The sequence below is a fragment of the Melospiza georgiana genome, chromosome 3, assembly GCF_028018845.1.
Source record: "Melospiza georgiana isolate bMelGeo1 chromosome 3, bMelGeo1.pri, whole genome shotgun sequence".
Classification (NCBI taxonomy): domain Eukaryota; kingdom Metazoa; phylum Chordata; class Aves; order Passeriformes; family Passerellidae; genus Melospiza; species Melospiza georgiana.
The window spans coordinates 81,281,725-81,304,170 of NC_080432.1; the positions used below are offsets into that span (position 1 = coordinate 81,281,725).

General features: G+C 39.1%; 1 protein-coding gene across 2 annotated transcripts in view; it reads left to right on the forward strand.

Annotated features, from left to right (window-relative positions):
* CDK19 (cyclin dependent kinase 19) overlaps window positions 1–21,246 on the forward strand; it is a 121,001-nt gene extending 99,755 nt beyond the window's left edge. For both annotated transcript variants that reach the window (XM_058020844.1, XM_058020843.1), the window contains exons 7-13: window positions 1,984–2,127; window positions 2,392–2,461; window positions 3,626–3,698; window positions 7,306–7,403; window positions 8,899–8,977; window positions 13,959–14,225; window positions 17,037–21,246. In XM_058020844.1, the coding sequence (XP_057876827.1) occupies window positions 1,984–2,127; window positions 2,392–2,461; window positions 3,626–3,698; window positions 7,306–7,403; window positions 8,899–8,977; window positions 13,959–14,225; window positions 17,037–17,168 (863 nt within the window). In that variant the 3' untranslated portion in view covers window positions 17,169–21,246. The remainder of the gene's footprint in view (window positions 1–1,983; window positions 2,128–2,391; window positions 2,462–3,625; window positions 3,699–7,305; window positions 7,404–8,898; window positions 8,978–13,958; window positions 14,226–17,036) is intronic.
* Window positions 21,247–22,446: the final 1,200 nt, after the last annotated feature.

Below are 22,446 nucleotides of genomic sequence, written 5' to 3' on the forward strand. Positions count from 1 at the left end.
GCAGTGGCCCAGCCTCTCCCTCACAATGTGATGGATAGTGAGCACTGTAGAAAGCCATGAAAACTAAAAGAGCTGCAATTCTTTTGGCCTCTAGATAAGCCATCTCCAAAAGGATTTGCTATCATATGAAAATGAGTGAAGAGATACTGTTAAATGAAGATTTCATTCTTCAATTAATAAGTAATTTCCATTCTGGAGTAGATAATTTATGCCTACTGCCCAGGCAGCAATTGTGATTAATATGCTGCATTAGTTGCCTGAGTAGATAAAATCTCAACAGCTGAAGATCTTGTTTTCATGCAGATAAGGCTAATAGGGAAATCAAAGGAAGATAAAACCTTGAGAATGTGATGTAATGCACAGAGCAAGTTATACCCTGTCAAAACTGTAAAGCCTGAATGAAATGTTATCAGATTTTCCTGTAAGGGAGCTTGGAAGAAAGGGTTATGTATTGGGACACCTCAAGCTCCACACCTGTAACAGGATGGAAATGGAGCTGACCAGTTTTGGCAAATAGAGTGTGATGGCTCATTTCTTTATTTCCTACATAAGGAGAGCAGTGCTTTTTCTTAAGGAGACCCTGTGTCTCATAGGCAGCATGGGCTAGACACCACCATTGACAGCAAGTGGGGTTTGGAGTCTCAGATTAATTGCAACAACCAAGAGGCTTTTCTTGTTTTCTTCAGTCTGAATCCAGTAAACTAAACTCTGTTTAAAGAATTTTGTATCTCCTAGACTTATAAATTAAATTGCTTTTTGCATTTATTCTGTTAAATTAGAAAAAAATATAAAAGTTTTCCTTGGGTCATCTAATTTAACTTCACTTACTACTCAAGTCTCCACACTCTTGTCTTCAGCAGACTATGCTTATTATTAATCTGTTCTCAAGACCATCTCCAAAGTGTCCCAGACACATATTTATCAGTGTAGCAAATCCTTAAATCCTTTTTTTGGTGGTTTGGTTTGGGTTGGTTTTTTTTGGTTTTTTCTTGGTTTTGGGTTGGTTTTTTTTGGGGTTTTTTTTGTTTGCTTGCTTGGTTGGTTTTTCTGTTTTAGTTTGGTTTTTTTGACAAAAAAAACCTTCTTCTCACTGTCAAATTCACACTTTCATTTTAAGATGCACAGTAAATCCATATTTGGGTCATACAGAACACTAGGATGAATGGTAATGAGCAGTAACTAGAATGGTAATGAGCAGTAACTAGAATGCATGCATGTAATCTGAAAAACTATTCTCTCGTAAATTAATGTTTTGGTCCACAATAGATTTAATCTAAAAAAGTATATATTAATGAGAGTTTTATGAAATAGAAGTTTTGGGTTTTTTTCTTTCAGTATATAGAATCTTTAAGGTAGAAAAGATCTCTAAGATCATCAAGTCCAACTGTCAGATATCATGCTGTTGTTTTCTTTATGTACATGAGATGTAGATGATACAGTTAAAGTATTGTTGCTGTGGGAGTCAGTTGTCGAGTAGGATTTTAATTTTTTTCAAAGTTTTGTACTCACTCTTCTACACTTGATTAAAATTAGAACCTTTTTTCCCTCATTTTAACTAGCTTGCACCATTTGGTTAAACATATGAGCCATTAGTCTTTTCCTTAGTATTTATTTGGTTCTCAGTTATCTGTTTGGAATTGTTCTGAAATATGTGGTAGTAGTATTATTGCAATGTATCTTTGATCAGCTGAATGCCCTTTAAGCTATGTTGTAAGCAAATATTGTGTAGGTTTCTGACATAACTGTGAATATTTTAAGTGCTGGGCTGCCAGGGTGCAAATTGGATTTTGAGAGTTTAATTTTGGTTTATAGAAAGCATATCTCCAGATTTTACCCTTTTTAATGTGTTATGCTAATGCATTGTTTTTAAATGTGAAGTATTTTGTCTTAATGTGGTTATACAGGTTGAGAAATCTTGCAGAAACAAAAAATAGAACAATTGAGTACAGCAAATTTTCACTAGTTATCCTCCCTCTTTTGTAGATATTTGGGCTATTGGCTGCATATTTGCTGAACTATTGACTTCAGAACCTATATTTCACTGTCGCCAGGAGGACATCAAAACAAGTAATCCTTTTCATCACGATCAGCTAGACCGCATTTTCAGTGTAATGGGATTCCCTGCAGGTAATTTATTTTCATTAAAGCAGCAGGCATAATGCTAGTGAGTTGTTTGTTGTGTTTTTTTTCCTAAAGGAAATTGCTAGTTGTTTGTATAGGTATGAAGAAACTGTCAGTTTGATGGATTTGGAAATGCTGGCAATTAAAGAACAATAGCACTGGCCAACAAACAGAAAGTCAAACAACTCCTCTAGTTATTTCTTCCTGAGTATTACTTAACCAACACATTCAGAATTGTAAATGTTTTCTCTTTTTTCCACACTACTGAAGATAAAGACTGGGAAGACATAAGGAAGATGCCAGAATATCCAACTCTTCAGAAAGATTTTAGAAGAACAACGTAAGTGATGATCATGTAACAACAGTTCATTGAATGTGGGGGAGGCAGAGATCAGCTCCTATGCTCTGACTTCTTGGGGATTTTGAAGTATTTGGGTTCTAACACTGTGGCAGCTGTCCTGTTTGAATTAGCTGGTTTACATGAATGGTGTTCTCTCCCTCAGCTGCTTGTTAAGAACATGAACTGAGTGGCCTCCTCATTTCTCTGGAAGGATTTGCTATAAGTGTAATTTAATCTATGACAGGCACAGACAAATGAGCTTCCTTAATCCATTTCTATTACATATTCAAGACAGTGTTGTTCATTTTGTGTGAGAAGAATAGGGAAGCACTGGTATTTTTGACAAGTGGATATGTGGGGACAGCAATGTATTGGACAGAAATTTCTATTGAAGGTAACATAGATTGCCATTCAAAGCCTGTCCAGGATCTGAGAATGTTCCACTTTCACTGTTTCCTGGTGCTTTGGCTAAATCAGTCAAGTGGTGATAATAGATCAGAGCTGGTAATGAGTCACATGGACTCCTTAAAGTAAGGTAGAGGACATAGATTTGGGAGTTTTGGATTCTGTTTCCAGCTCTGACAAGGATTCATTACACTGGCTTTACACAAAATACGAAGCTTCTTTTTTTTGAAAGTGGCTGCAGATAACCTCTGGAGCTGTGAATTAAAGGCAAGGCACGTGTCATAGGTATTTAGGGCAGTTTTGAGCTTGGGATCTGTAAGGACTATATGGTTTTCTGGAGGTTGGGGAGACAGAATGGTAATCTAGCTGTTCTGCCAAGTTCTAACCAGAAACAATAGCTTAAATGTTGAGCTGTGATGAGCTGCTGAATGCTTTCTGTGGCAGAGTTGCTTTGGAAAAATATAGTATCAGCTTCAAGTTGTGTCTCTGTCATTGTCCTTATCAACAGCTTATCCATATAACATAAAAGTTGCATGTTTCATGGAGATAATCTTTACACAGTTGATAGCACTCTTGCTGGTGAAAAACACACTTTATGTGTGCAACTGCTAGATGAATATCTGACATGTCGTCTGATAGCAGTTCTTTTTACAGTTTACTTCCTGAGGGTTGGGAGATGTTTCTGTGGTCACTTGATAGAGTTCCATGTTTTTAATGCACTATTATTTCAGACATGTTTTTCTTTAACCTATTTTTCAGATATGCCAATAGTAGCCTCATAAAATACATGGAGAAACACAAAGTCAAGCCTGACAGCAAAGTTTTTCTTTTGGTAGGTGCAACTTGAAAATTGCTGTGATGACAGGAATGAAATTGCATTTCTGAGGGTAATATCTGTGTCTGTTTTCCTATCTCGTTCTAATGAACACCAATGTTAAAGAAAGCTATTTATCACTAACTGGCCATTTTTGAAATGTGTTTTCTTCATACACAAATTGCTTAAACTGCTGGAATTGAAGATCTGAGAATCTTCTCTAGTTAAGATCTGCAAGACACTTGTATACCCAGCCTTACCTTTAGGCCTGCTGTGCAAATAAGAGAGTGAGTTTAATATGTGTCTTGATTCTGTATGGCTTCAGAGACCTAAAGAGCCCCCAAAATCTACAGAGTTTTGTGAAGAAAGGGAAGAGGAAAGGAGAAATTTATTTCCTGTAGTGATTTGGTTTTCTTTTTCTTCCCTCTAACAGTAGTCCACCACTGTTCTGGGGATGATTCCAAACAAAATCCCTAAACATATATTTGCTGGTTGCCTAGTTGAGTCATGCATTGTCAGCCAACACAGGGTTGCTCTGTCTAATACAGCACAATTTCTGGATGTCTCTGTGATGACTTAGTGCTGTCTAAATTTAGGAATGAAGTTCAAAGTGACTTTGCTAATGCTGTGTACAGGGAGCTCTGTAATGAGGCTCTTGGTGCAGCTTGACTTTCAGTGGTCTGTTTTCAGTTACAAATTCAGCATAGCAATCATCTCTCTACATCCTGGCAAAGATTTGCTCTTTGACTCATTAGTTGCTGCTGGATGATGACACAAATAGCTGTGGAAACAGAATAGGTTGGTCCCAAGTAGGTGGAAGGGAAGAATTTCCATAAGAACAGTGCAACTTGAAGAAAAATGAATTAAAATTTCTTAAACTCAGCTTACTGGGCACACATTGGAATCACCTGGAGGGTAAGCCTAACTGAAAAGATGACAATTAGAGACATCATTAGTTAGCACATGAATTTCCATGTTTTCCTACCAAAAGTGGAGTCCACCAGAAAACCTGCTTGCTGTCATCTTATTTTACTGATTCTCTAAGGCTGAACACTGAGTTCAGAATCATCTTGGGTGAATTGGCTGCTTTTCCTTGGGGAAATATTAAGCAGATCTCTGAAGAACAACAAAACCGTACTTTGCCCTTCTTTCTGAACATCGTGACAAAGACTTAGTTCTCTAAGTAACGTAGTTTGTTATATTTTTCTCACAGCTCAAGGAGTGAATAAGGGTGGCTTAATGATCAGCTGCAGAGGCTGATCTCAAATAGGTCAGTCTCCCAAAGCTCTGAATAAGAATGCCCACTAGTATGGGATACCTTCCTGATATCTCATTGCTGTACATTGGAGGTACATATATTGTGAAGCAGACTCCTTAAAACTCCTTGTTCATATCCAAGGTAGTTATTTTTATGAGATGATCTCCATCTTGCAGGGTGACCTCTGAAGATGTTTGCTTTGTAGCAGTCATTGATTGTGACTGTGCTAATGAGTAGAGGAAGTGTGGTTCGTGGGGAACAGATGGCATCAAGTAGATCAGTGCAGGATAGCAAGTGACTCTTGACAAAGAGAATGATATTATGCCATTCTGCTGATTGACATTGAATGATAAGGTCTACATGAAAGGCAGAATGTTTTCCATTCAAGAAGATGCATCTGTTCTTGCTGTCCTGGAAGAGTTACAAGCATAGTATTCATAGCTGTCATGTCAGGCCAGTGGAGCCTAAGAGCTTGAGACCTGCTGGGAAGTATGAGATTTTGATGAAATCTAGTCTCATTGGTTTTGTTTCCTATGTTGTCTTAGCAGCTGCTGCCCTAAAAACAAATTGTCTCCAGACTTTTTTAAAATTCATTTTCCCAGAAGCTATAGATAATCAGATTTTCTCCAAGTTGGTTCACAGTAGCATCAGCAATAGGCAGATTATCTTGCTGGGAGTGATATTGTGTGTGGTATTACTTGGAATGGGCTAGCTGATTGTATCCTCTGGAGTGAAGCAGGAATGCTAAGGGAAGGAGTCCAGGGGGCAGAGGCTGATGCCCTGTGCTCTTCTGTCAACGATGATATCTGGTACCAGGAGTGACCTTGTACAGATTATGCATTTTTGTCTCTACAAGTCACTGTGGAGGAACTCGGAAATTTGTATAACCTGTAATGGAGCCAGCTCTAGCTGACAAAAACTTTTCATGTAGGGAAAGGTGATTTGAAGTAAAGATACTGAGTACCAAACTCTTGTCTGTATTGTATTGTGTGAGGTCACTATGTAGAGAGCTAACATGTCATTAGATGCAGAGAAAATGTAAGGTTAAGAGTTATCTGACCACACAAAAATACAGTAAATAAGTGCCCATTCAAACCCTCCAGGTGTATACAATGCAGGAATAACTTGAGTTGTATCTCTAGGCAAGCAGCAGAAACCCATTTAGGAGCTAGTTGCAAATGAACTGATGGGTGGAGAGACAGCCCAAATGGCTCTGTTTTGCTGTGAGTCTTTTGAGGTTTGTGGCCCATAAAGTATATGAATAAGTGTTGGGAAGGAAATGGCAAAAGTACAGAGAGTTTTGAGACCTATTCTATCAAGTAGGGTTAACTTCAACTATTGAAAAATTCCTTGTGTTTCCTTTCTTGAGGAGGGTGAGTGCTTTTACTGAGGCTGTTTACTGTCACATCTATGTATAGAATATAGAATTGTATGTCAGGTTTTTAATTTATTGGAATAAAAAGCCCCAAATACTCATGCCAAAATCACATTCTTTTGTTGAATATCCAGGCAGTTTTTGTTGGAGACCTGAAAGAGAGTTTGAGCTGAGATGTCCTTTACAGAAGGAAATTTATTTTCACTACTGGCTTGAATTGAAAGAGTATTGTGTGAGAGCAGGATGCTGTATAATGTGAGCACCCAAATTTCCTGCTGTAAGTTTATCAGAATGTGATAAATAAGTAACTATTTTAAATGATGTGCTATGTCTATAATTCCTATTTTATACTACTAATATATTATAATCCTCTTTCATAGCCTGCTGCGGTCAGAAGAATTCTAGCTAATAAATTTGTGCTTGTTTTCCCCCTAGCAAGGAAGAAAGGTTACTAGGAAGGGTCTGTTCCTTCTCATTTTTGTACCAATTAGAGTGGGTTTGGGAGCTGCATGAGTAGCAGAGTACTCTGATTCTGGAATGTTGCCAGTGCAAGAAATGAAGATTTATTGTTTCCCTCCCTAAAGCTATCAGTCGTGTTCAGTCCATTCTAACACTTTTTTCCTTTTGTGTCAGCAGTGTAGAACAGTATAAAAGCTATACATGTACCACAACAAAAAGCTATTATTTAGAAATAATGTTTTATCAACCTGTAATAGCTGAATTTAGCATTGCTTTAGTGCAGTGGTTCAGCCTGAGCAATTAATACTGCTACACTTAACTGTTTATTACATGAGAAGTACTTCACAACCACAGTACTTTGATGGATATGCATTGCAGTTCTTGGGAACTTCACTGAACAAGCAATGCTAACTTAGGCCTGTCTGGACAAGCCAGAAATAGTTTAGTAATCCACGATCCAAGACATACAAGTCATAGTTTGAAAAATGATAGTTTGATAAGCTTTTTGCTATTTTTATTGTTATGCTTTGCAGCTTCAGAAGCTTCTTACTATGGACCCTACAAAGAGAATTACCTCAGAGCAGGCTTTGCAGGACCCCTACTTTCAAGAGGATCCTCTGCCTACATCAGAGTATGTATTCCCTCTTCTATGAACATCTGGGGTGACTCCTTTCTGCTATATGCTAGTCCCTGGAATGACATGACAGCTGAAAAATTCACATATATACCTACCTATGTACACAAGAAGTAACAGCTCAGCCATGCTCAGTAAAAACTACAAGTGTAGTACAGAAGTGTCTGTATGTACTGCTGTCAGAACTGAGTGGTCATGAAAAATAACCCAGTACCACAGTAGTGTTGTAATTCTGAACACACTACCAAAGCCAGAGTTACAACATTACTGCAGCATTTAGTGAATCAATCTCTGCCTCACACAGCCTCACAGAGCACTGGTCTCCACTGCCTGGTTGACTGTGCCTCTCCCTAGCAGTGGGACAGTTCTCTCACCTACAGCCCATTCTCATGCCCTCTTTTCACAGGGTAACAGTATAAGAAAAGTGAAGAGATAAATGACTGTCTAAAATCCCACAAATCCCTTGTTCAGAAGGCTTGAGAGAATATTTTGTTGTCATGAAAAGCTCAGATGACATACTCAGTTCCAGCTGGCAGACTTTGTCAGTTTCTCTTCCCAGTTTTCAGAAGCATGGTGGTGCATGGCATTATGATCTGTATGAACTTGATGCAGGTAGACTTCTACCTTTGCTTTCACTGTTTCCTCAACTAGCAGGCAACACCAAAAGGAAGGAACAGTCACTGGAATAAAAAAGGAGTCTCGTTGATACTAGTTGGGGTTTTAATACTTCTTTTTCTGTTTGAAAAAATGAAACACTATGTAGCAACAAGTTTACACCCTTTTACACAACTGTTTACACCCTTTTAAAGACCACGTCATGTTGATTGTGTTCTGAATGTTGGCACAGAAATGTAAGAAACTGATACTGGTCAAGATCTACCAGTAATTTTCTGCTTAGTGTTTATCTGATGCTATCCTGTGGAGAACTGTAGCTCCCCGTGGATTACAGGATAACATTACGGTAAGATCTCTGCCATAAACATTAAGGAATGTTCCAAATTCCATTGGTCAGATGAATTTTAAAGTGATTTTTTTTCCTAAACAAGACCTGAGAAGCTTAGGGAAAGTAACTCTGCAGTTGTGATTGGCAAACATATTGAAGCCTGTTGTAAGCCAAGGCAGGCTCATAAGACACTAATACTCTTTGGATCAGTCCCTTCATTCAGTGAGCCATGCATGTTCCAACTGGGTGTTGTGGAACCTCTGACACTGTGGTTGTTCATTTTACCATCTGGATCAACAAGTGGTCGTTCTGGCATTTGGACATGTTCAACCATGCCATGATTTCTAAATGACAGCCCTGTGCCAACAGCAAAGAGATCTGACATTACAATCAACACCTACTTTGGGTGCTCACACTGCCACTCACTTGTGGAAACAAGGTTTGTCAAATACAAGAAATGAAGTTGTGTTGTACGCACTTGTTCTTAACACAGTATTAAGTAAATGTATGCCATGTGTACATATTTGTGGAGTGTTTACTGTGTTTCAGTGTGTTTGCTGGCTGCCAGATTCCATATCCGAAAAGAGAATTCCTCAATGAAGATGAACCTGAAGAGAAAGGGGATAAGGTATAGTAAACTTCTTGTTTGGTTGGGGCTTTTTTACTTTCAAGTATGCAATAAGAAAGCATCATGGTTCCAAATGAAAACTAATGAAACACGAAGAGTTAACCAAAAATGAAACATAAAGAATTAACAAAAATGTGTTTCCCAGGCAAAGCTCTATTAAAACTGCTTCTCAGACAGTTGAAGAATTTCACATGCCTCGGGGTGTCTCAGGTAGTATCACCAGCACGGTTTGTCCTGACCTGTGGGGAATGAGCTGGATGGGCTGTTGGTCAGCTGCAGCCTGCTCTCAGTTGCTGTGTTCCAAGAAGACCTTGCTGCCTCCTGCAGCATCGCATGAAGAAAATACATTGTGAGCATATGAAAAGAATGGCATTTTCATTGTATGACTGGCATCCATCCAGCCATTTGAATGTAGATGGCTGTCGGGGTCTCAAATTAATAGTGGCAGCTTGCTTCTGGCACTACATCAGAACATTTCATCCATCTGCATGCAGTTTCCTGATCGTGTTCTAAGGGCCCTCAGACAAAGGAGTAATAAGGATTCTGAACTGTTCTGGTAGCAACAATCTGCTCTGAATATTCTCTTTTCCATAGCCCCATAGACATGAGCGAGAACTTGTTTGTGTGCATAATAAATTCTGGGGTGTTTGCAACATAATCTGCTCTGCTTGGTGTGTGTAGCTCAGCTGTGCTGTGTGACCACAGCCATTGTCCCATAGTGCTGGGAAGGCCGGACAATGGTGCCACAGTGTAGGAAACAGCGTGTTATTTTCAGGGAACAGGGCACAATGAGGCACCAACAGTGATGTATAGCTAACCAAATGTGAAGAGAACAGTCTTGAACTGTAGTTATCTGAGAACTATGTGAGAAGGGCTGTTGTCTTTCAGAGAAACCATTTGAGGACATGAATATTCTGTTTTCAATTTTCTGCGTAGCGTGACTAGCTGAGTTTAAACCTGTATTTTGTTTTCAAAACCGATATTGCAGATTCTTCTTTACTGGGAACAAGTGTTAGTATCCATGATTTTTGTGTCCAGATGGTTTTTTTCAGAGGAGGAAACAGACCCCTGAACAAAAATAAAATTAAATTCATGATACTAATTTTATTGTAATTTAGCTACTAGTTTTGCTTCAACTCTCACAGCCTCAAAAAACAAAAGAAACCTTATGAATTAAAATTACTCTGGCTTTTTTATATTTAAGTCAGTGTACTTGAAAGGAAATATCTGTCTTTTCCCTGCGAATGTTGCAGGGGTGATGACAATGGCATGTTTATATTTAAAACAGCCAATATATAAATGATCTTTGAGATTGTTGAGGACAGTCAGGTATTTATATGCACTCCAAATCAAACTTTTTCTTAAACCATTTAGGTAATACAAGTCCCACATTACTCATTGAATGTAGAAATGTAGATTACTCAGTGTAGAAAATGTGGAGGTAAAGGCTATTCTGAAAGTTGAATCTGTTCCATGTTTTGTTGCTTTGTGATGTTATTGTAAATGAAAGGTTTTATTTTTTTAGACTGGTTTGTTACTGGTTTGTTTTTAAAACTGAAAATATCTGTACAATCATTTGGAAACCTGGAGAAGTTGTCTCTGCTTATTTGGAACTTTCATCTGAATTAAATAACATTTAGCATAAGCATCCATTCTTCAAAATGGTTAATTGTTAGTTAGCAAGACTAAAATGAGGGTTTGTGAAACAAAGTGAATTTTTTTTTTTTTTATCATTTAAATTCTGTTAGGCAAGTTTCTGCTAGGTTTGTTTCTAGCTAGGACTGAAATTTCATTTTGGTAATTTATGCCTGAGAGGTGACATATGGCAATGAGTTGCTAAGTGTAGGCCTTTCATGATTTTAGTCATTTAGGAACTGCCATGAACCAGACTGACCTGAGGATGAGGTTGTTGCTTGTCAAAAAAGCCATTTTTTGTGCAGTTAGGTGGTGCAGCCAGGCCTCAGCTGGAGACTGACAGGGCAGGTCAGTCTCTAGCCAGGCAGTAGCAGTAGTAGTTCCACACAAGAGCAAATTCCAGCTAGTCAACTAAATTTTGTGCTAAAATTTGAAGCACAAAACCTGGGACCTGCAACAAGCTCTTGCCTTTAATTGTGAGTCCCTTCAATATCTGTTTACACATTAAAAAATTGAAGTTTTTTATCTCATACAGTTATCAAAAACAGGGCACCCCGGACTCAGGGAATTATTGGCATCTGACTCCATTGATTCAGAAGGCTGAACAATTGCTTTATTAAACTATATTATATTACATTATACTATACTATAACTATACTACAAAGAATACTAAAGAATACTAAAGAAAACTCGTGACTGTCTTGGGACAGCCAGGATGCAGCTTTGAGCCAATTGGCCAAGGAAACAAAACAATCCTCAGCAGAATCCAATTGACAAATCACTTCAGGTAAACAATCTGCCCAAAACATTCCACGTGTGCAAAACAACAGGAGCAGCAAGTAGAGATAAGAATTGTTTCTCTTCTTCTCTCTGTGCTTCTCCAGGAAAAAGCCCTGAGAGAGAAAATTGTCTCTCTCTGTTCAGAGAATGTGAATGCCACACCCAATAGTAACTAACTTACTTGCATCCAAACACTACTATGAATACACAAATTTCAGAATTGTAACACAAATATACCTTAGTTATTGGTGTTTTGTTTGCGTAAGTGAAGCTAAAACCATTATTAAAAATAAATTGCTTCTTGATAGCTTTTTTTTTTACAAGCTAGTTTCATTAACTTTTTAGATTACTGAGGTCTAAATCTCCCAGGAAGTAGAATTGGAGTGAGGTGGGATTTGAAGACTGCATGCAGGAGGATACATTATAGGTTCTGCTAAATGTGAAATGGAATTTCAGGCCATCTCTTTAGTTCTTGAAGATGCAAGTCTTCTTTATAGTCTTAAATGAACACATCACTGCAAATTTTGTTGGAATGTATCTTGGGAGACTATTGTGATGAATGGATAGATGCAGATCTTTTATGTCATTTATCTGAGGTAACTAAAAGCCTCAAGGTGAAGGGGACATGAGGAATTTTCTGCTAGTGGCAACTGGCTGAGAAACTTCTGAGAAACTAATAAAGTAAGGTTTTAATTAAAAGGCTGCCATACTAAAACTTTGGTCATTATATAAGCAGATATTCTACAGAAAAAAACCCCAAACCTATCCTGGAATGTTCCCTACAGTATGTTTGGGGAAAGATAGCAAGGTTTTTTAATTCAATCCATGTCAGTTGAAGGTTTTTGTCATGATGAGCAAGTGACATCTCTCCCAGAACTGCAACCATGGAGGACAGAGTTGCACTCAGTTCATTTTCTGACCTTCCCTCCACTTTCTCAAATACTCCTTTTAGTCTGTAGCCTTCTGAAGCCAGAAGGGCTCTCAATATCTTTTGTTCTTGTGTTTTTCCTCTCAACCTTTTTTTCCCTTCTGTGACACTCTTCTCTGTTTATTTTCCTTCTAGGAACCAGTGTCATCTTAATTATCTGGCTTCTCTTCCTTTGCTAGTCTCCTCCTTCCCTTGCCAGATTCTTCTTTCAGTGGTTTCCTCCTCTTTTGTCTTCAAAATTTCTGGTTTATTTTCACTTTTCTGCTATTTCAGTAAGATTTTCTGATCGTATATGTTGTGCACTATGCTGGGCCCCCTTCCCAGTACAGCACTCTTTACAAGGTGCTTAAAAGCATGGGAAACGAAAATGGTAATGAAACCTGTTTCTGGTTTTGCCACAGAATTTCCTTGCAACCAGGAAGATATGATAAAATTCATTCGGTCTCAATGTGCTTACCTTTCTGGCAGTAATGCTGTCAGCCTTCTTCAGGTGAAAAGTGAAAGTTTGAAATGTGGTTTTGATTCTGTGTGAACAAGGCCATTGAACCACTTAGAACAACTTATTCTGGGTTCCCCATGTCTGCCACTGAGCACTAGTGAAATTCTGGGTGCTTTGATTTATTTCATTAGGTTATTACTGCTTTATAAAAGGTTCCTTTTATCCTCTTTGAGCACTTGGTGTCTTGGTTTGAAAAAGATAAATGTCCTCTAATAGAGGCAGGGGCCTTCCTTGAAATGGAAAATGTAAACTCCCTCTCTCTGAATTATTATAATTGAAATTTTTGAAATTAAGAGGCTCTCAGGCAAAGATATGGGAATAGGAATAACAGTTCTTTACTAGGAAAAATAAAAGTACAAATGCAATAGTACAAACAAAAAACCCCCAACACTGACAGAGTTAGAATATGACCTGACACCCTGTTGGTCAGGGTGTTGGTAGCAGTCTGACTAAATGGTGGCTGCAGCTCTCTTGCAGTGACAGGTGTGGTTCTGCTGAAACAGTGATCCTGTAGAAGGGTGTAGTTTTCCTCTGAACATTCAGTGGTAGTGTAGATGGGCCTGATCTTCCTCTGGGAATCCCGTGGAGAAGAAAGCTGCTCCTCTTGGAATCCAGTGGAAAAGGCTGCCTATGGTGTTCCAAATCACAGATTATATCCAGGTAGGAATGCTTAGCTCCTCCCCCTGTGCTGGGCATCTCACAATGGGATGATGTAATTTCATCAGTGAGGCTCAATGGCCCATTGACAGCAGATGTCTCCCCAGAGGGGAGGATTGGTTGTGAAAGGGATAAAGAAAAACTGCACAATTAACAGAAGATAACTGCCCCACCTCTAGCAGATGATAACAGAATATACAACTCCACCCACATCTTGCAACCCAGGACACCTAGGTAGCTGTAAGAGGCATTTGACTGTCCTTCCAATTTAAGTCCTGCTTGTTTCATTAAAAAAAGCAAAATGATCACAAGTGGGACACCCCACAGGTGTGCAGGTCTGTACTGGGGGTGAACTTCTCCCAGCACTCAGCCTTGCTGTGTTTTCCCATCACATGAGGGTCTGCCTCCCCCTCGGTGACAGGGGGTTGGCAGCTCCATGAAGCTCACAGCAAGTGACCGTGTTGTGTGGCTTCTTCCCTCAGAATCAGCAGCAGCAGAATCAGCATCAGCAGCAAGCAGCACCTCAGCAGCAGGCGCAGGCAGCGCCGCAGCAGCCGCAGCCGCAGCAGCAGAGCAGCAGCCAGACCAACGGGACGGCGGCGGGCGCCGGCGCGGCCGCGGGGGGCGCGGGCGCGGGGCTCCAGCACAGCCAGGACTCCGGCCTCAGCCAGGTGCCTCCCAACAAGAAACCACGCATAGGGCCTTCAGGCGCTAACTCAGGCGGGCCTGTCATGCCTTCAGATTATCAGGTACCTCTGGAAATGTTGCTGCTTCTGATGCTATAGGGCTGAGGGCCAAAATGTCATTTTCACCGCTTCCCAGCTGCAAGAACAGATAGCGTTTTAATGAATTTTAGATGTAACCTGAGGCATGCTGAGGTTTTGTTCTGTGATTAGTAATTCTCAATAGAATACCAGTTTGAGTTGCACTGCACCCTGTAAAGTGTTGAGGACTAGTCCACTCCAGGAATCACCTAAATATTTGCTTAACTTTATATTTTAGAGGAATCTTGCTGAAGCCAGTGGATGTAAATGCTGCATTGCATCAAGTTCAGTATACTTGAGTCTTGGCAATATTAAATCCCATGTGAGGCACAGATGTGAGACAATCCTGAGAAGAAGGAACAAAGTTTGAACCAGGCTCTCCCATTTCATTCTTCCTATTGTCACATGTATGAAGTGGTTCTGTAGTTTATTCTGGTATCTTTCTAAGACTACTTCTAATGTTAAAGAAAAAAAAAATGCACGTAAGCACAGGAATGACAATTTGGTTCAGTTCATCCATTTGATTCATGCCAGACTAGGGCACAAAGACATGCACTGTTTCTGATGTGACCAAAGTAGAACAGATTTCATGTTTTCTGGTACAGTAGCATTAATTAGGAAAGCACTGTCACTGAATATTTTTTGAATTAGCATATTTGTCTTTGATTACTAGAATTATATTTTCTACTGAAAAAGTTACTTACATTAAATATAGAAAGCATTGAACTTTCCAGGATCTTCAGTACTTCAAGGTTTATACTTGCTGGAGCAGTAATTAGTTGAAAGAAAAAAAAAAGTTAGATATTAAGGGTAAATTTTAAATTATGCTGGGGATTCTGTTGGCTCCTAGCCTCCAAGAGGGTCCTGCTTTGGAGAATGGTCTTTTCAGGCTGCTTTAAAGTTAAAATAAGTAGGGTTTAAGACACCAGCTCTACAGTTGTCTTGACTTAGCCCTCCAGATCTTCTCCACAGACAATTGATTACTCAGTGCCAGACATATTTCTCCCATTTTTGTTTAACTCCTTTAGTTACAAATTGTCATGAAGGCATTGAGGGCAATTTAAGGGGAAAGACAACTAGGTTTCTTTTTTGAAAAGTTCCAGACAGGCTTGAGGCCTGGACAGGTCAGTACATCTGTCTGACTGCACAGTATTTATGGCTGGTCTGGCTTGGTCTATACTTTGAGGACTGGTGTGCTGCATTTGATGATATCCATCATAGAATTCTTATCCAGTTCTCTGAATTGTTGGCAAACTTCCCTCTTACAAGTTGCTAGTAGTCTAAATATTCTTTTTTTCAGATTTTTTTTGCCCTCTGTGATGCTTTCCTTCTAAACTTAAACAGCACAGGCTTCAAAATCATCATCTGTATGTTTCTTTTACGTCATGCACTAAATTGTATGGGCTGATTATCCATTTTTACACTTGTGTTTGACTATCTGCCTTTAACTTCTAGCTGACTATCTTCTGTTCCAGAAAGGAATGTCTGCAATTTGTCCAAGTCTGACTTTATTAAAAACAAGTTCTCCTATGTGAAACAAAAATAAGCATGGGCAAGTTAAAGCATTCTTCTAGTCTTAAGGCAGTAATTTTACTCAATTTTATCTTATTTGGAAGATTCTCTTTGCTTTGAGTTTCATTTAGCTTGTGGTCTGAAGTCTCTGTTGAAGTTTTTTTTGTCATTCACCAACCTCAGCATCTGTTGCTTCCACAAATGACAGTGCAAAGCTCTTTGTTGAGTTTTACTGAGCCTTCCTTATGTGACCTTGGGTATTTTGCTTGCCATGGTGAGCTGGTGCTTTTCATCCAGAAAGAGCACCTGTAAAATCATAGAATTTGTCACAATTCTTTTTTTTTCCATTAGAAATTGAAAAACTTCCTAGAATTTTGAGAAAAATTTCATGTTTCAGGCACTGTGTAACACAACCAGCCTTATCATGGGATTGTGGTGGGGTTTGCCTTGCTGGACAGTCTCCTGTCCATTGAGCAGTACTTCTCATGCCAAGTGATTTTGCATCTTGCATTATTGGGCAGCTCACAATTAATTCTGGATGGGAAATGGTTATGATAATGAAAGGGCAAATTCAGCGGGCTGGAGACTGCAAGATCCACAAATTTGTCTTGCTGAGGTTGGAGTCCACTAAGCTGCAGTCCCAAACTGTGGAGGGGAAAAAAAAAAACTCAGAAAAATGAATGTTAGGTTATGTACATACCCATACCCATTTTTAAGCAGTTGTCCTTGTTTGCAGTAGTTAGGTAGCAGGTTAAAAGACTCACTTAATATTATATTATTTAATCTTAATGGACAATTTTTCATTTAGATAAATTGAGTAGTAGTCATGGTTGCCTTTTTCTCAGAAAAGAATAAAATGTTTATAACACTTAGTATTGCCTATCTTGAGACGGATGTTTGTAGCCTTAGCATTAACAGCATTTGAATTAATAGCATTTACAATAATGATAGATATAAGTTTAAGAAACAGATGAATTTTGAAAGGGAGTCTGCTCTCTTTGTCTCTTGTGTATTTTTTCTTTAGAAAATGGGTGTGTACATGCTGTACTTTTAGGTGTCTCCAAGGGTTCTTGTAGATTTTGTGTCCTGTGTTAAAGCTGATTGCAGATCAGAATGATGAGTAGGCTTTTATGGGATCCTAAAAAGTAGCACTATTTAGTCAGTTTCCCCAACAATCATATTTTAGTGAGCACCAGAGAAGTTAAAAATTTCCTGAGCTGCACAGTCCTAGCAGGCTGGACCTGTGATGATCATTCCTTTGATCCCTCTCTTTTTTTCCTGCAGCACTCCAGCTCGCGCCTGAGTTACCAAAGCAACATTCAGGGATCTTCTCAGTCCCAGAGTACAATGGGCTATTCCACATCGTCTCAGCAGAGCTCTCAGTATCACCAATCTCATCAGTCTCACAGGTACTGAGGGGCCTGCCAGGCTGCACTCAGAAAGGAATGGACTAGAAGCCAGAAGACTCCAGCAATATGAAGTTCATAACGATGAGAAGACCAAAAATACAAACTATGATGCAGAATTAAAATTCATGATGATAAAAGGAAAACTTCACTCACTGAAGACTTCCCCCATCCCTTCCCCATCCCTTTATTGCCATAAAGGAGATTCTTGTGAAGTTTTCCTTCCTTCCTGCCCTTGCATGTGCTCCATTGTGGTTACTCTAATGAACCCTTCTGATCTGAACCCAGCACTTAACTTCTTTAACCTTTGGAATTTTGAAGGATTCCTGGTGCACCTTCCTTATGCTGTAGTGATTGCCATAAATCTGTCTTTTCAATCTCTTTGATGGGATTTTAAAGTTTTAAAATCTTGAACTCCCAGGCTTTCAAGCTTGTATATAGTTAGTTTTATACTAGGCGAACCAGTTTAGCTATACAGGTATATTGCACCTTTTTAAAGCACTATGTTATTTTCACAGGATATTACTGTTTTGCTCATGGATGTCAAGAACAGCAAAATTTTACTGTTCCAGAGTATTTTACTATTCTGTTTTTATTAGTCTAGTTTTCAGGCAAAGTATTAAAAATAAAAAATTTTAAAAATTAATAAAATGAAAAAAGAAAAATGAAAAAAGAAAAAAAAACCCCACCCAAGTCTCTGCAGCGACAGATATGCTTCATGCTACTGGACTGAACGCCAAACAGAAGATTGCTGATATTTCTTAACTCATTCACATTGAATTCTTGAAATCACAGTGATCATGCTCTGACTAGTTTTAAATTAAGCATTACTTTAAATGAAACCAGGACAGTCACATGAAAAGGAGATGCTTTCAGGATCTGTTGGAACAGAAGAATGGAATGTCTTCCCAGGCTGGACACCAAAATAGTCAGGAAAAAGTATTTACTGCCCTCAAGCCTCAGTAGGAATGTGGATGATGGGCTTTTTCTGTATTTCTGCAAAGTAGCTTATTAATGTGTGTGAGAGTTCTATAAATTTTAGCTTTCTTTCACATTCCTGAGTCAGTTCTCAAAATTTAAAGGTGACAGAAGTACTAAGACTTGCAAAAACAAATGCATTTAATCATTTTATGCTGGAATTTATAATTAAGAGAAATTATTGTGCAGTTTGAAAATTGTTCCTTTTTCTTGTTTATAATGCATATTCTGTGTCCCTCGCATTGCTGTGATTAACCAGATTAGTTACACCAGATGCGCTTGATTGCACTGAAATGTTTCTTTTTCCCTAGAGCAAACATGTTTTGATTGTGCCTAAGGGACTGTAAGTGGATGGATAGCTGGCAGAAAATCCCTAGTAATTAAGCAAGAGTTCAGAAGCATAATCAGAGGATTATTGTCCAACTTCTGGAACCACAGTTATTCAGAGAGACACAATATGTAATTTGGGACAGCTTCGTTTTTGCTTCAGCCTTCAGAAATAAGGCTGGCTCTTGTGGCAGAAAACCTGGAGGAATGCATTTAGAGAGCTACTGGCAGTGTAACATCAGAGAGCTTCTGCAGCTGGTGTCCAGAGAAGAGGTGACAGGAGTTCAGGTGTAAATGGTCAGTGGTAACAGGTTTTTATACTGCAGAGTGTTCTCTTCCCTGTCCTGTGCCCACACACAAAAAAGGTGTGCCTGTGCACATTCACACTGAAGTTGTGATCAGATGTAGCAAGATGAGTAAATCTGTTTGCTCTGAGGAGAATGCTTTTCATCACATATATGTTCTACTGGTTTGATCTCCCAGTCGTCTTTAGTGCCCCCTTCCTCCTCAAACTTGTGCTTTTTTCCTGCTTTGTGTGAGCAGTTGGCTTGCTTTGGCAATACCTACCATCATGTGATTTTGACAACACCCAGCTGCTCCAGAAAAGCAGCTAAAACCTGCTTTTGTCATCAAATGGATAAGAAGGTGGTGAAAAACTAAATGAAGCAATTGAAGGGAAAAATTCTTTCTGGGGAAAAATAATCTCCCAAAGGATACTTTCAGTGTATAACCCTTGAAATGCTACATTTTATACCTACTGTAGTGCTCTGAAAGGACAGGTTTTAATTGTTCCTTTATTTCAGTGACTGTGGGGTAACATTCTTTCTGTCTCCCCCCTTACTGATGTTAAGATGAGGTACTTTTGATCAAATGGGTATTTGGCCAATGCTTCTTTTATGCTTCTGCGATTTGAATGTCACATTTCCAGCAATTAACTTATGGCAGAGTGATTTTTGTCCCCTCGTGTTCTTTTCATCCTTCTGTTCTCTCAAAATTATTTTGTCTTTTCTACTACAATTATCTAACATTTCTTTTCCCTGCTGTGACCTGCAGCTAATCATCAAAATTCATACAAGATCAGGAGGTGGCAGGGGACCATTGGTTAATTAAGGTGGGCTCTTGTGCCAATAAGGCAAAATCATGGTGTAGATTAATCTGTATGTAGAGTGTGGAACTTCACAGCAGTGTAAGGTGCTTTAATTGAGTGAACTTCCAGCTTCTAGAGTGACTGCCACAACCTCTCTCAGCTGCACTTGCATTTCTTGTCCTGGTTGGGTTGATAGATGACCACATGCCACTCCTCTCTAGCTTTTATGTGCACAGGTGAAACTGAGGTGTCTTCCTCTGTTCCTCCAAAATTCACAGCCAGGAGGAGAGGGAATAAAAGCAACAGCACTGGCTGCAAAATGTAGGCTCTGCACACTCTTGTAGTTTCTTCACTGGGGTGAAATAATTTGCCTTTTCTTAGGAGCTTGATGCATGCTGCCAGGGTTGGTAGCAGTCATATTGGAAGAAGCCTTGCTGCCTAGGGGTTATCCCATGAGGTAAAATCTCTCCGCTTTCAGAAGTGAATTGTGCAGTTTGTTGTGGGAAACCAGGACCATGTCATTTTTATGGGTTTCTTTTTTGCCTGTGCAGTTTCTTTATTATTCAGCTCTGTCTCTGCCCATAACCTATAGACCCTCAGGAAAGTGTTTCACACCTGTACTGAGAGGCACAGAGCTGTCTTCTCCATCCTGGTGGGAGAACAGGCTGCTGAGCACAGCTTTTCATGTTGTGGCTCAGAGGAAACAAACACGTGGGAAATTAATGGGATGAGCAGCCTGGTCCACGTTGGTGAAGTTTATGTAGCACAAACTGCACAATGAAGGAAAAATATAGGGAAAGCTGCGATTCCTGCACTGTATCTGTGACACTGTATCTGGGGAGGGGGAGGGAAGTGCATTCGTAGCGGGAGGGGTGGCGGGAAGCTAGAAGTGTTCAAATATGTATGATATTTTATATAAACATAATAAGCTTAGTTCCCCTTCATAATCTTCAGGAATGGTACTTTAACACCATTAAGTAAAGAATTGTTTTAGGATTAAATAAATGTATTGTACATAAGGCCATACGTAATCTTCTAAAAATGTCGCCAGACAGGAGCGATGTGTATTACAATATGAAAAAAGTCCTTAATGCACTGTTATCTCCTAAATATTTAGTAGTAAATTAATGCTATTTAATTTTTTTAAAAATTTGTCTTGTGTAGACACTAAAAAGTATTACACAAAATCTGGACAGAACGTGTCCTTTTTAACAGCAATTTAAAGAACTTTTTATATATGTAAGGTAGTAACTTTTCAAATTGTTCTAGTTGTATATTCCCATGTTTACTATTTGTGGAAGTGTGCCTGTCTCTACTCAGTTATTTTTTTTCCTAATAATTTCATGCACGCATCTTTCATTTTTGTAGTTTCCATTAGAAATTACTGTGTATGCGCCTGGTGCTGCCACAAAACTTTCCCGCTCTAGATCTGTGGTGGCCACATTCAGTAGTGCCCGTGCCAATGGGCTACCAAAACCACGAAGCAAAATACTTGTTTCTCATTCTAGAGTTGAGAGTTTACTGCTTTTAAGTTGTCCTGATGTCACTCTTGAAATGACTGTTAAAACTAAGCTATGAGTTCATTGCATTTATTTTATATTCTTGGTTGTAATGAAATGGAATTGACTTTGCTTCAGTGTGAATTTTTTTAATAAAATAATATACATTTGTAATAATAATAAAAAGTTCAAATCAAGTAAGTGTGCAGAAGAGTTTTTGTAAACGTCAAGTTTGGGCTACCAGTAAGGAAAATACAGCCCACAAAATTGCAATTGTAATTATATTCAGGATGTTTATGATATCATGCACCACAGAAAACAAAGCTTGCAAAACCTCAGAGTTGAAATTACAGTTTTTAAAATGCCCACGAGGATATTCACAGCTATGTCTATCAAAATAGAATGAAGCCTTATGGAAAGCAGAATGGGATGGAGTGTTCTCTTAGGTTTTGCTCTCTGCCTGTAAGCGTGCGGGTATGCCACACTGATGGCACTCGTTGAGATTCATTATTACTTGCATGACAATCCTGTAGATGCATCTTCTGAAAAAGAAAGCTGGTTTACTCTGTTCTGGAAATAAAGGCTTTCCTGCTTTCTCCTTCTGCTGGATCTTGGAGCATTTCAAGTATTTCAGGTGGCAACATGGAAAGTATGAGCTAGAGCATTATTGGTGGGTTTTTGCAGTGAGATTTTGTGTGCTTTGCTGATCTGCATGTGGATGGATGGATGGATGGATGGATGGATGGATGGATGGATGGATGGATGGATGGATGGATGGATGGATGGATGAACTTCTTCCAAAAATTCTACTTGTCTTTTCCGTAACAGTTGTATGGGTAAGAACGGTTGAGATTTACTTGCACTGCCCATTGCGTTAAGAAAGAGGCTTTGTTTTTTGATATGCCTTTTACACAAGGGTAGGAATAGGAGTGGCCTTTTGACAAAAAGCTCAGTCTGCATCTCTGACACCTCAAGACAGCCTCACTGCAACTGAATATTCCCAACTCTGTAAACTTCAGGGTTTCTGCTTCTGTTGTCCTTTTGTTGATATGATTGTGCTTAGTAAACACCTTTGACTTTCATGTTTCTGAAACCTCCTATGCCAGCTCTGTCTCAGTCTCCATTCTTTTACAGCACATCTCTCTCTGGTTTTCCTGCCTGGTCATTTGGTTTACAGTCTAATCCAGCCTGATCATACTGATCTGAATTAATGGTGTCCCTTTTTTGTCCTTGACAGCTAAACAACTTTGATTTCACAGCCACTGAGAAAGTTGCAGAATGGGTTGTTTATTAGTCTTTTGCTTTGACTTGTTGCTTCTTGCCTTGTGTTATTGCCTTGGCTCTGGCATCTCTGTTGCATTAGCTGTAAAGCTTCTCTCTTCACTTGCTCATGACTG